Below are 14,473 nucleotides of genomic sequence, written 5' to 3' on the forward strand. Positions count from 1 at the left end.
AAATGAAATACTTAAGACGAACTTTAAAGCCTAAATAATGCATGAGTTTGTACTGAATAATTTTACTCAATTTTGTGCTTTAATAAAAAGATAAGCTTCTACTTCTACTTTGAAACTTATAGTGCCACTAAGGGGACATGGTGGTGGAAAAAAATATGAGATGGGAGGAAAAATAATAAGTCGACACTGATGTGTTTCTCTCGCAAATGTTTTAAAAATAAACTTTGCATTCGCTCGCAAAACCTTTGCGTTCCCTTGCTAAAACGTTTGCGTTCGCTCGAGTGAACGCAAAGTTTCTCAGGGGAACACAAACATTTTGCGAACAAACACAAAGTTTCTGGAGGAAACGCAAAAAAGCGTCAATAATCATCAATTAATTATTTTTGAGCTCCATATTAGCATATTAGAATGATTTCTGAAGGATAATGTGACACTGTAGACTGGAGTAATGATGCTGAAAATTCAGCTTTGATCACAGGAATAAATTACATTTTAAAATAATTTGAAATACAAAACAGTTATTTTAAAAAGGAATAATTTCCCAGTATTCCTATTTTTACTGTAGTATTACTGTTTTTACTTTTTACTGATTAAATAAATGCAGTCTTGGTGAGACTTCTTTTAAAACATTTTTAAAAAATCGGACCAATCCAAACTTATATAAACATACCCTGTTTTTGTTTTTTTGGACTGCCTAATTTTGTTGTAGGAACACCTTTCATGTGATGCCACAGATTTAGATGCTAAATTTTAGATTTAGATTGACATTTTCTTCTATATTGATGCGTCTCACAGGCTCTGGGCTTTCGACTCCCCCCACCACCCCGACGCAGAGTCCAGTTCCCCCGGTCTTCCCTATGGAGACCCCCAGTCCCACGGAGCGTGTGGAGGAACGACGCTCCCGCTCTCTCTCGTCTCCCCCTGACACAGGTCAGCGCTTCAGCCTGAGCACCTCCACCACCAAACCCCCTATCGCCTTGCACACCTTTAACTCTACCTCACGCCAGGTGAGTGAACATCTTCACATGTGCTTTCTGGGCTTTACTGTAGTTTACCCTTGTGGCACCAGGTGGAATTGCAATCTGTATGTTTGAATGGCCCGAGTGGGCCATAACAACATTGGCTTGAACAATTTGAGCAGGGACCTTCAACCAACTAATGGCATATTTATTAAAAAGAAAAAAGAGTTTGCTAATCTTCTACACCCAACATAAAGTTTGATGTATCTTTCAATAACAACAAATTGTTGGGCAAATGCTTTTTCTTGTTTAGAAATGTTAGTAGCTCAAGCATCAAATATTTATGGACAGTTAATGTCATAGGGATTGATATTTATGTCAGCAATGTGTTTGTGCTCCCTGATGCTTGCCTGCAACTGACTATTTCGTATTACGGCTTTATCATTAACAAAAGGTCATCCACTGCACATAGTCTGCTTCACTTGCATAATTATAATGACTATTATCTGTGAAAATTCACATTTTGTGAAATTGAAAAGTCAGGCACTACATAGCAAATATGAGAAATAAAGTTGCAAATTCACAATTATACGAAAGTTTTACATGTATTGGGTTTCTTCTACTGCACATACTTATGTCCCATGGGTTGATTTTATTTTTTTTAACTTAAAAAAAACCCCTGTTATTATTAAAAAATATTAAATAAATATTTAAAAGGACACTTTTTCGTTTTGTTGAGGAGAAAAAAAAAAATATATATATCACATTAAAACTTATAACTTTTTTTAACCATGCTGCCTTCATTATTGTTGCTACTTTTTATGTGCCCTTTATGTATCATTGTTTTACACATGTTGCAGACCCGAATGTAATCTTAAATTATGGAAATACATCATATATTATTATTGCATTTTTAAATGTATGATAACCTAAACAAACTGTGAATAAACTATAGATATAGATATATATATATATATATTTTTTTTTTATTATTATTTACATCAAATACGATTGTCCCCCAGTTGTGGTGTTGTCATTTGCATAATGACCAACAATTTTGTCCCTAATAAAGATTTATCAAAAGTTTGTGTAATTGTTTACAAAGGAGACGACGGTGTCTGTGAAGAACCTGAGATGAAATGTAAAACGTGATGTGCAAAGAAAACAAAAATAAATGAAGGTCTTAAAGGTTTAAAAAACGGTCGTAAGAGATTTTCTATCGTGACATTGTTGATAAAATTTTGAGTACGCTATTTATTAGTTTTTGTGGCTTTCATAAGATGTTTGGAAGATTCGCTGGTCTTAATATCTTAAAGTATGTACCTTATTTCCTGCAGCTTAAACTGTGATCCATCGTGTACTTTTTTGCAGCGACTTCCAAGAGGAATCAATGTAGGATGGTTAAAAATGTTGTCTATGTAACGTTAGGCGGCTCGCTAGGGTTTAAGACAAAGCCACAGTAATTTTAATTTATGCACGATCAATGAATTCGCATTGCGTTGTTTGGATGCGTTCGCTTCGTTTGTCGTCCAATAGAGAGCGACAGTGCTTTAACTAGGGCAAAATGATCGCTTCAGATGCAGAGTTGACATTATACGCTCAAAATGAAGTAGGCTACTAACGTTACTCTACCTGTGCCGACTCGTGTGGTCTGAAGAATACAGACGTTAAAAAAATTGCAATAGAATCGGACTGTTCCACTGTCACCACTGCGGGGAAGACCGTCATTTCACCACTGCGCGTAATGAATATATAACTGAAACCTGTGCCTGGAGAACATTATACACTTAAGATCACTCTGTCTATCTTCAGTGTGGTGAACAGACTGCAGACTGCTTGTGTTGTGTGTTATTTTATTTTTAACCAGACTGCTTGTTTGCAGATAAGCAGATTTAAAAATGGACGCTACCACTCCGTTTCTAATAGGGTCTTGCTAACTTGAAGTAAGTGATTATTGATGAAATCATCAGCCCGTGTGTTTGTGTTTTAGAGCGGCGTACTTGCTGAAGGCATGCTGGAAAAACTTGAACTTGACGATGAAGGTAAAGGATTACACTTATGTTCTGTGTTGTTTGCTTATTTTATTTAATATGCTCTTTCAAATGCAAGTGGTCTAACGTTATACATTCAATTTTCATGTGTTCTTATGTTTGTTGGGATGAAGTGTTTTTGTATGGCTTTGTGGGGGACAATGAGCTTTTTATTCATAACATAATTGCATTGTATATTGATTTAAGAATATAATTGTATTAGAGTTAAAGGGATAGTTGACACAAAAATGAATCTTCTGTCATCATTTACTCACCCTCAAGTTATTCCAAGCCTGTAGGAGTTTCTTTCTTTCTTCAGAAAGAAATTCATACAGGTTTGGAACAACTTGAGGGTGAGTAAATGACAGAAATTTCATTTTTGGTGACTGCTAATGATTCTGATGATATCTTCTCTTTTTTTCCAGCTGCTGAAGAGCCAGACAGTGATATTTACATGCGCTTTATGAAATCCCACAAGTGCTATGACCTCGTCCCCACCAGTTCCAAACTTGTGGTTTTTGACACTACATTAGAGGTAACTACTACATCTTGAATGTCTTCTGTTGTCCAGTACAAGAACAGAAAGAGAAAAGATTTGGTTATGGTGTTTTGGGTTATGTTCAGAATTATTACCTCCTGCATATTGTTCTGTTAACACTTTATGAAACTTGGGAATTATACGATCCACATTTCAAACAGTAGTATGCTATATTGTTGTCACATGTCCTCTTCATTCTGTGTGTGTCATCTAGTTATCATCATCTTGAATTATCTAAATGTCTTAACTTTTGGCAGTCCAGTCAAAAAAAAAATTTGTTAAAATGAGATGTTAAAAATCACAGCTGTAATTGCACCTGGTCCATTCATCACACTGCAAATGGTCAAGTTGGGCACATTGCATTGTGGGATATAATATTCCATGCAGTTTGCTTGATGTTATAGGCCATTCTGGTATTCTATAAATGCAGAAAGTTGCATATTGTACCACTGAATAAATAGAAAGTGTAGTATGTTATTATGCTTTTCTGAATATACTAGCTTTAGTATGAGTCGTAGTTATTGTCTTTCAGTTTTGATTCACAGTTTAAACACATATTGTTTAAGTCGTTGTGGTTAATGTTTCATAAGTAAATCAATCTTGAGGTGGTGACTGAAATGGACAGGGTCTCTTTGAAGTGTATGGGAAGCGGTCATAAAGCTAGTTTGTTATGGTTAATCAGTAATCATGTGCAGGTATGTGCCGTTATTAGATTTTGGGCTAGGCTAACACATCTTTATAAACCCATTGACCTGTTGACTTTCCGCTGTCTGAGGGCTAGTTTGAAATATTAAAGGCTTAGGGAAGAGAAGATCAGTGCAATTTAATGCCTGGACTTTATATTGGGGGAGTGACATAATGTACTTGTTGTCGTACTTCTTTCTGAAGTTTCCGAAATGAGGAAGTGTTATGCCTGTTTGCATTGTGAACAACATATAAAAATGCTGTGTTTATGGGCCATATTTTGAAAAAGCCTTTATAATGCATTCCAAGTTAATTTTTAATGGATAGCTGAGCTGGTCTAAATTTGAGCTGGAGACTATTTGTGTTAGAAATGTTGCGCCAAGGGCCCAAAATGCGGCAAATGTGAGTAAATAATGGCATTGGTGAGTAAATAAAACATTACACACTAGTGGACTGATTGCTTTATTGGTTAAATGAAGAATGAACCACTTGCTGATGTAAGTGAAATATAGAAACTGAAGTCTACTAAAGAACATTTCATAGACTTCTAACATCTTCGTCATCTTGATCTATGATGCCTAATAGATTGAATATTCTTTGCATTAAATAAAAGTATAATTAATAAAAGTTTTTATTCATAAAGCTCCTTTCCCAAGCTCAGGGTAGCTTTTCAATAAATGAGCGATACTGTAGTTAAAAAAAAAAAGTTACAGAGGAGGGAAAAAACTCTTTTTGCAGTTAGAACAGATTGACTCCCTGGTTCATCTTGTATGACTGCAAGAGGCTTGTGCTGTTTGTTGCTATGCAGGGAAACAGCTTAATAATCCCGTTGTTATGGGGAAAAACATGTTTTAATCAACACAGAATGCAACTGGTAAAAAATTGTTTACGGACAAATTTTATTGTCAGGTGTGGCAATGTTTTGGAGCCCTGGTTGCACTCAACTCATTGTGTCTCCTGTGATTTTTGGCTCACATGACCAGTTTTTCCAGAAGTGTTTTTAAAGGCATCTAAAAGAAAAGCATTGTTTTGTGAATCCTTTGTTCTCTGCTAGGTAAAGAAAGCTTTCTTTGCCTTGGTTGCTAATGGAGTTCGAGCTGCCCCATTATGGGAAACCAAAAAGCAAAGCTTTGTGGGTGAGCAATGACACATGCACACACACACACACTCATGCTCTCACCTGCATTTCTGTAATTCTTTTCTCTGGAGTTATGTCTCTTTTTTTTCCAGCCATACTGACTTTTTTTTTACTTGTTTAACCTGCTAGTCCATTTAACTGGCTTACACCTCCTGTCTTGGAATTATTGTCAAAAGAACATAGTAATTAATAATCAAATAAAAACATTGCTTCAGGACATTTTTTTTGCTCACCTGTAACATAATTGGACATGCTTAGATTAGCCAGCTAACAAAAATATGTAAATTGGTTGAAATTCATTGCTCTCTCTTTCCTGTCTGGATTGTTTTGAATTGCAGTTAGATATGATGGACTTTGCTGGTGTTTTTCACATTTTCTGTGCTGATATTTTAGGAGAAAGTGAATTTAAACATGGTCAAATGAGTTAAAGTGGAGTACTACACTCTTGTTAGAAGCTGAAATCATCAAATGATCCAATTTTTTTAAATAAATAAATACAATAAAAACATAAAGGACATTGGATGTATAGAACATAAGTCAGCGTGCTAACAGAAGGTTTTACTCTAATGATGGTGTGTTTTCTCAATAGGAATGTTAACCATCACAGACTTCATCATCATACTGCACAGATACTACAAGTCCCCGCTGGTAAGGAGTGCTGCTTTAATGGCTGTTTGTTCAGATCTACAAATGGAAGTGCCATATCTAAAGGAAAACATTTTTGCCATGCATGTATTCACTTAATGAATGCTCACCTGAAAGGAGGAATGTTTGTCCACTTTAACATTTTAAGTCATATTCTGTTATGTATGCCTCAGGTACAAATATATGAGCTGGAGGAGCATAAAATTGAAACTTGGAGAGGTATGTATGTTTTCAGTTCACTACTGCTTACACTCATTTCTTATGTAACTGTCACACAATAGGCATTTATATTGATTTTTTTATTATTCACTGAAGGGATAGTACATCCGAAAATGAAAATCATGTTATTTACTCACACCAATGTTTGGAAATTTCTCTTTTTGTAAATGACGCACAATTTTTGTTTAACTTTAAAGTACTTTGATTCTTTTTCATTTCTGCTTACATCAACAGAGCTTTACTTGCAAGAAACTTTTAAACCCTTAGTCAACATATCTCCAGATGCAAGGTGAGACGCTGGGTCATATTTTTGTAGACCGTGTATTATCACTTTCATTGCATGATGCATGAACCTGTAGGAAACTCTGAAGGTTAGACCAGGAGACTCGGGTGTATCTTCAGAAGGATTCTTTGAGAACATGCTGTTTGGTGCTGCAGTTGTACATATTTTATGTGCATTCAGTAGTCAGTCCTTAATCATACACACAGTCTCACAAGTGACCAAAGCATCTAAAGACAATAGTTTTTTTTTGCTGTCTCCCCCCCGCCCCCCCCCCCCCCCAGTATATTTGATGCTGTTTACTCACTCATCAAAAATAAGATCCATCGCTTGCCAGTGATCGATCCAGTCACAGGAAACGCCCTGTATATCCTCACACACAAGAGAATCCTCAAGTTTCTGCAGCTTTTTGTGAGTATACCACTTTCTTTGGGGCTTACTGATCTTTTATGCATACAATTATCATACTTTTATAAATGGTAGTTATTGTGAACAAAACAAACTAGTGTGTGTGTTGTTGTAGGTGTGTGAGATGCCTAAAGCAGCCTTCATGAGGCAGACTCTGGAGGAGCTGGGCATTGGCACGTACAGCAACATTGCTTTCATTCACCCTGATACACCCATTATTAAAGCGCTGGGCATGTTTGTGGACAGGAGAGTGTCTGCCCTGCCAGTGGTGGATGTTACAGGTAACAACACACACTGCTTTTCTAACAGTTCATGTTCTGTAATCGTTCTTCTGTCAAGTATTTCTTAGAAACACATTTTCATTGTACACATCTTTGCATGTCTCATATTTGCTTTCCATCTTTTTCCTCCCAAAGGAAAGGTTGTGGACATTTACTCCAAATTTGATGTCATTGTAAGTTGTGCTTTTAATATACTACTTAAAGTTGAAGAATAACTACTTAAAGAATAATACAGCAGATTTTTACCACACTTTCATTATGTAAGACATTTCGTGAGTTGTAAATATACAAGGATCCCATAGAAAATTTGAGTTGTGTTTTACGTGCCTGGAAAGTCATGGATATTTCTAAATTGAATATATATTTTTTCTAGTTCTCAATTCTAAAATATTTCATCAGCTAGATTGTGCAGTTGTGTTGCTTGTGTCTGACGATTGAGATATTTATAGGAGAAATCTCTACACAAAAACACTACCGTTCAAAGGTTTAAGCGGCTTTGATTTGATTAAATAAAGTAAATGCAATAATTTAAAAGAACTGTTTCCTATTTTACTACATTCTAAAATGTATTTTATTCCTGTAATTTTCAGCATCATTACCCCGGTCTTCAGTGCCACATGATCATTCAGAAATCATTCTAATATGATTATTTCCTTTCTTATTATAAATGTTCAAAACATTTGTGCAGCTTAATACTTTGATGAAATCATAATAGATTTTTTCTGGATTCTTTGATGAATAGAAAGTTAAAAAGAACCGCATTTATTTGTAATATAAATCTTATGTAACATAGTAAATGTATTTACTGTCGGTCACTTTGATGAATTTAATGCATCCTTGCTGAATAAATGTATTCATTTATTTAATATATCTATTCATATGTCCCTTCAAATCCATTTGTATCCATTGAATCGAGTTTACATTGAAATTCATGAATAAGGTCCATTGGGTACAAAAACGTAAATGTAAAAGTCTCCAACTGTGTCAAATATGTATTTCCATACAATAAATATGTGATGGTGCATCACATGTATGTTTACTCATTAGGATTGATTAGTAATGACTAGTGATGTGTAGTTGTGTAGTGTATGTGGAGGTTCCTATAGCGTCGCTCTCTGTTCATTGGTGTTGTGTGTGTGTGTGTGTGTGTGTGTGTGTGTGTGTGTAGAATCTGGCTGCTGAGAAGACCTACAATAATCTGGACATCACCGTGACTCAGGCTCTGCTGCATCGCTCACAGTACTTCGAGGGGGTTATGAAGTGTTATCGGCACGAGACCCTGGACACTATAGTGGACAGGATTGTCAAAGCTGAGGTGAGATTTACTCAATGCACACATCACCCATGGGAAGAAAAACTCTGTTTACATAGAGCAAATGCTACCCACAGGAATTACGTCACCACTAGAAATGAAATCCCACCTGAAATGGACAGTTTAGATGCTTTACTCCTCAAGTAACACATTTTTAATGATAAAGAAATAACATTTGTGCTTTTAAACCCTCTAGTCTGCTTCCATTATAGGTGCATTACTTTAAATGTCGGGGGTTTTTGCAGTCAACGTATGGCACAATTCAAAAGTATTTTACGTGGTAATCGACAGCATGCCACAGATTCACTACATTGAAAACAATCCATTTAAATACTCCATTAAAGTCACCATGAAATCGACCATTCTTTTTTTCTTATGGAATATTGCAGTATAAATGTTTTATCCGTGCACATCATCTTTTTTTATTTTTATTAACGTACCTTCATAATCTTTAATCAAAATAACTTCCCCTCCCTCTTGCAGCATAACTTCTCTTCTCCGATGATGTGTTTACTAGTGTGAGGGTGGGACAACCTGTCACTCACATGACATCACAGCAATCGCAAACCACAACCATCCAATCAATTCCCCATGATCAAAATCAAGTCCCACCCTACTTTTTTTTTCTAGTTCGAGAAGCCGTTTCAATCAGATATACATCACAATAGGGACTAAACACTATTGCAACTTCCACTTGAAATGCCAAGCTCAAAACCGTTTCATTTTAATATTAATTTAAGAGTTAAGGCCATTAAGTCCGAAATTCGCATCCGAAATTTTCGCACGTTAAAAAAAAAATTCGACCTCACGTTATGTCAATCATGCTTGCACACTGTCTACGAAACTTTCGTCCGTAAAAAAAAAATTCGGATTGGGTTCGATTTTCTGCGTTTTTCGCATCCACAGCCAGTGTTTTGTGAGGTTTTTTGAAAATTCAGAGCCACCGTACAAGCGAACGACAAAATCCAGAATGACGTCTGACAAGTTGATACACTTCGTCTCGCAGCACAAGTAGTCTACTGTATGAAAAACAAAATGCGGATTACAAAGACACTGAATAAAATATAACCTGTATACAGCTGTTCTGTCTGCCCAGCGCTTCTGCCGGCCGCGTGTGTGTGTGTGTGTCCGTCCATAGACATACTGCCAGTTTCTGTTCAGGATCGATTGGTTCACGGAAATTGGTGGTCTTCTTTTTAATATGTGGCTCCAGTATCGCTAGCAAAGCATCAAACTGTTCCACTGACATTCTGAGGTAAATTTTGAATCGCTCGGGATAATTTCGCAACTCCTTGATAAGGAGGTGAATCTCTCCTTCCTCTCGGCGCAATCTCAGGATTGGATGGACCCAATATTTCCTCTTTCTTTTTCTCTTTTTAAGAAGAAAGAGGGCAACAAATTCATCCTCACTGCTTGACGAATCCATTTAGTATTTTTTGCGTTTTTTTCCGCAAAGGTTTAATAAATACGCATCGGACTCAGTGTGCAAGGTTTCTGTGCGTGACGAATTTTACTGCTGACGAACACGAAAAAACGCATACGAAAATTTCGGACTCAGTGTGCAATGGCCTTTATTTTGACTACTTTGGTGCCGTTCACAAAGAACACATTTTTACAATCCGTTGTTTTTCTGCGAACATCTTTGAGTGTTACTGTCGCACATGACAGCGTTGCTCAAGTTGAACGGCCCCTGATTGTGTTTGTAATCTGCAGGTGCACAGGCTGGTTGTGGTGGATGAGAACTCCAGCATCGAGGGCATCATCTCTCTGTCTGACATCCTGCAGGCGCTGGTACTCACCCCCGCAGGTATAGACGCACAGAATTCCTAATCCAACCCTCCATTTCACTTTCCTTCTCTCCTCTCCACTCTTCCCCGGACACAATCTCCTCTCCTCGGACATCTACCACTCGAGTGTCACTCTCTGACCCCCTGACCACAGGTACAGTCACACAGGCTGGGTTCTGATTGGCTTGTTTGATTGTGCTGAATGAGGCTGGATGTAGGTGTGTATTTTTAATATAATACACATCGTGATGACATCGTTACGAGCATTTGTCTGGTACTGATTTTCTTTTATAATGCAGACCGCTTGTATATGACTGCAAGTTGACCTGACAGACTCTGTCAATGGCAAACAAATCAATATGAGACAGAAATAGCTGTCTGGTTCAATAGTGATTGGAATATAGCATGTGGAACAGCACCCTCAGCGCCCCATGTGAAGCCTGCTGGGGAAACTGCTGCATGAAACAATCACATGCTCCTCAGCATGATCTCTTTAATGTCTTGAGCTGCTGGAAGCAACACTCTTTTGAAAGCAAAGAAATAAGAAATGTGGGAGCAAATAAAAAAATTCTGATTTCCAGGCCAGGAAAGGTTATGGAAATCATAAGCCATGGCAATACAAATCCTAATAAAACTTTTAAAGCCATAGGAAACCATAGAAGTCACAGTAAAGTCATAAAAAGTCAAATACAGTTGTAAAAGGTCATGGAAAAAGTCGTGATACTAACGTAAACGGTTACAGAAAAGTCATGGAAATTATGAAAATGAATGGGAATTTACAAAGTTGTAAAAAGTTACTGGAAAGTCTTGGAAATTAATACTATCATAAAAAGTCACAGACAATTTAAGGAAATTATTGCAATTTTAAAAATAAAAAAATAAGGTTTTGGTTAACAGTTCTAACATAAAATCCCACAGAAAATGTATGGAAATTAAAAAATTGTAAGGTAAGTAAAGCTCATTAATAAAATCAAAAAAGTTGTAGGAAAGTTCTGAATTTTTTATCATAATTAAACAGAAATGTATTTATTGAATTTACATTTTTCTTATAAAATATTTAATTGGCTAGAATTAAAATTCAGTAATTCACTAAAATTATATAAAAAATAGTTTAGTAATTATTAAAAATGAAAATGTCATTGGTTATTGGACCTGTCACCTAAATGATTTGTGCAGAAACCGTTATAAGTTTATTGATAGTTTTGAGTTTGTTTGCGTTCTGCTTAGTTTGCACTTCCAGATTTGTTGCTGAGAGGCTTCAAAATATGCTCATCTGTTTTTAAAAACCTGAGTTTCCGACGAGTGTGTGTTATTAAAAGACCACTGATCGACAGACTTAAAGGGTTAGTTCACCCAAAAATGAAAATTCTGTCAGTAATTACTCACCCTCATGTTGTTCCAACCCCGTAAGACCTTCGTTCATCTTCAGAACACAAATTAAGATATTTTTGATTAAATCTGAGAGCTGGCTCACTCCTCCATAGGCTTCTAAGACACTATAACTTGCTGGCCCAGAAAATGTATTAAAGACATCGTTAATATAGTCCAAGTGACTACAGTGGCTCAATCTTAAGTTTATAAAGCAACGAGAAAAATAAATAAAAAATAACGACTTTATTCCACTTTTCATTTCCTTCTCTCTGGGCCTCGAGTCTTTTCACGTAGTGTTTAAAGGTGAACTAAGTAACTTTTTTTACCTTAACTGAACAGCTTCGGAGTCATTGGAATGGTTATATTACTTATTTCGGGTTGAATGGTGGTCGTTTCGCACCCCCCTGGTGCCCTTGAGCGGAAAATACGCACTTGCAACTTTGAGACGGCGGGCCGCCGCGTCAGGAAGTCTCGCGTGATATCAGGTCTCGCGATGTAAACAATTGCTTTACGGCCAAAAGAAATCTGCTAAAATGCTGTCATTATTGCGCTCCCTCACGCTGTTCGAACCCGAAGGAAGAAGACGTTTTAAAGAATGTCCCATCTGCTTTGATGTCGTTGATCTACTAGCCTCTGGTGTCTGAGAATCGCCAACGAGTTTTTACAACAGTGTTGTCAAATATCTATTCCGAAGCTGTGGGGGAGCTCTAGAGAGAAACCTGCGAGCAAAAAGCGAGAATACAGCGAAGAAATCCCGAAGTTACTGAATGCAGCTTTAAGCGTAGCGCGTCTGTGTTGCACGTCACCACGCATCACACACATGACCAGCGTCACCCAATAGTGAGCCTACGTGGTGACGTGCACAGACGCGCTACGCTTAAACACTACGTGAAAAGACTCGAGGCCCAGATAGAAGGAAATGAAAAGTGGAATAAAGTCGTTATTTTTGTTTGTTTTTGCGCACAAAAAATATTCTCGTCGCTTGATATACTTAAGATTGAGCCACTGTAGTCACTTGGACTATATTAACGATGTCTTTAATACATTTTCGGGGCCAGCAAGTTATAGTGTCTTAGAAGCCTATGGAGGAGTGATCCAGCACTCAGATTTAATCAAACATATCTTAATTTGTGTTCCGAAGATGAACGACGGTCTTACGGGGTTGGAACAACATGAGGGTGAGTAGACAGACAGAATTTTTATTTTTGGGTGAACTAACCCTTTAAGTTTCATTAATTGAATTTCATAATATTTGTCCCACAGGTAGATGCAGAATGGACAGTGTGACTGAATGACAAGACATTTTGGAGATGAAAGAGAAATTCAGAGAACCAAAAAAGTTCCAGCCTGCGTTTTTTGGATACAGAGAAGAGGACAGCTGAAAGCATTTTACTTCCTCATCGAAGGGCTGGGAATTGTGCCGGGGCTGAATGAAAGCGTTTGAATCTGGAGCTGAAGGAATGGACATGTGATCATAATGCACACATTACTGGACATGTTTATGGCGAGCCAGTCGTGAGAATGTGCCGCTGTACTGTACACTGCTTTAAATGCTGGTTTTAGAGGCCTTCACTGACAGTGCTATATCAGGCATTGTGTTCTAGCTGGCTCTGCGTTATATCTTCAGGCACTGAAATCCACTCCTGGCTGAGTGTTTGACGTGGAGATTTGCCTTAAATGAAGACCTCCGTGAGAGTTGATTGTAAAGGTTAGCAGAGACCCATAGATGTGCATGTAGTGTAAAAGCAGGTTCAAGATTGTTGAGCAATAGGCAAAAATCACTGTTGGTTCGGAGAACCTGCTAGTAAATGGTGCAAATGTAGACTGATAAGACATGTGGCCGTTATATTTCACCTCAAAGTGTGTGTGCGTGTGTGTGTGAGATATGAAATAATTATTTTCTTAACAATTATGTAATATTACCTTATTAATTCAGTAATAATTTTCTGAATTCTCATTAGTTAGTCAAAAAACAGTAAGCAGGAAGTTCATAAATGACAGGCAATACAACAAATACTATAATACATACATGTTTATTTAAACAATATACAATTTAAAGTGTACAGTAATGAGAATAAGATAATAAATAAAATAGCAGGGAAATGCACTTAATTGTCATGAGAATTTTGTAACAACTAAACTTTGGTCCTAAAAAAATAGTCCTCCTTTTTGTTTCTTTAAATTTTGGGGTGAAATATATCTATATTTACATAAATGTTTGGTTGGTGTGGAAAACCACGTGCACTACCTGTCTTATGCACTAAAAGAGCATGAATGTCGCAGCCTTTCCACCCCAGTGATATGCTGAGCTACTGTAAATACAACATGCCATGTAATGGGTTCAAAACTGATAAATCATGTATTATTTGATTGCATTTTTTCATTATTATAACTGCTGTCAAAATGTAAGACTGTTCTGTTCAGAAAGAAAGAAATGTACATTTTTGTACACATTGAAATGACACTATTTTTTTATGTGGTTGGGCTAAAATATATTGATAATGCATTAATATTTGTCTGAGATTTATTTATTTATGTCATGTCACTAACGTTTGATGCCACCATATAGATACATTTTGTTCTGACAGAATACTCACTTTCCATTAGGGTACTTGGGAAATAACTGGAGCACTTTTTATATACGTATTTTTATTTTATTATATTTTGTTTAATGCTTTTGTTTTTTCGCGTTACAGGGAGTCCGTCTGTGCGTGAGTAGTATTTTTCAGTGACTGGTCACGGCTGCGTTTCTCAAAAGCATCATGAGCTAAGTTGATTGTAGAGGCCATTGGTGCCAATAGCTCTACTTATGCTTATGCTT

General features: G+C 36.8%; 1 protein-coding gene across 8 annotated transcripts in view; it reads left to right on the top strand.

The window, feature by feature from the left end:
• Nucleotides 1-14,162, top strand: part of prkag2b (protein kinase, AMP-activated, gamma 2 non-catalytic subunit b) — a 39,940-nt gene extending 25,778 nt beyond the window's left edge. For 2 of the 8 annotated variants that reach the window (XR_014627621.1, XR_014627623.1), the window contains 13 exons: nt 796-1,007; nt 2,950-3,001; nt 3,415-3,524; nt 5,266-5,347; nt 5,939-5,997; nt 6,168-6,213; nt 6,448-6,502; nt 6,778-6,904; nt 7,017-7,182; nt 7,318-7,355; nt 8,351-8,497; nt 10,208-10,435; nt 12,916-14,162. Coding sequence is in view for 4 of the 8 variants with exons in the window: in XM_084411172.1 (XP_084267298.1) it covers nt 796-1,007; nt 2,950-3,001; nt 3,415-3,524; nt 5,266-5,347; nt 5,939-5,997; nt 6,168-6,213; nt 6,448-6,502; nt 6,778-6,904; nt 7,017-7,182; nt 7,318-7,355; nt 8,351-8,497; nt 10,208-10,301; nt 12,916-12,947 (1,220 nt within the window). In the remaining 4 variants the exon portion in view is untranslated. The remainder of the gene's footprint in view (nt 1-795; nt 1,008-2,949; nt 3,002-3,414; nt 3,525-5,265; nt 5,348-5,938; nt 5,998-6,167; nt 6,214-6,447; nt 6,503-6,777; nt 6,905-7,016; nt 7,183-7,317; nt 7,356-8,350; nt 8,498-10,207; nt 10,436-12,915) is intronic. The other 6 variants (XR_014627622.1, XR_014627624.1, XM_084411172.1 and 3 more) reach the window with 3 other exon arrangements.
• Nucleotides 14,163-14,473: the final 311 nt, after the last annotated feature.

This window comes from Rutilus rutilus (assembly GCF_951802725.1).
Source record: "Rutilus rutilus genome assembly, chromosome: 6".
In the NCBI taxonomy this organism is placed as follows: Eukaryota; Metazoa; Chordata; class Actinopteri; order Cypriniformes; family Leuciscidae; genus Rutilus; species Rutilus rutilus.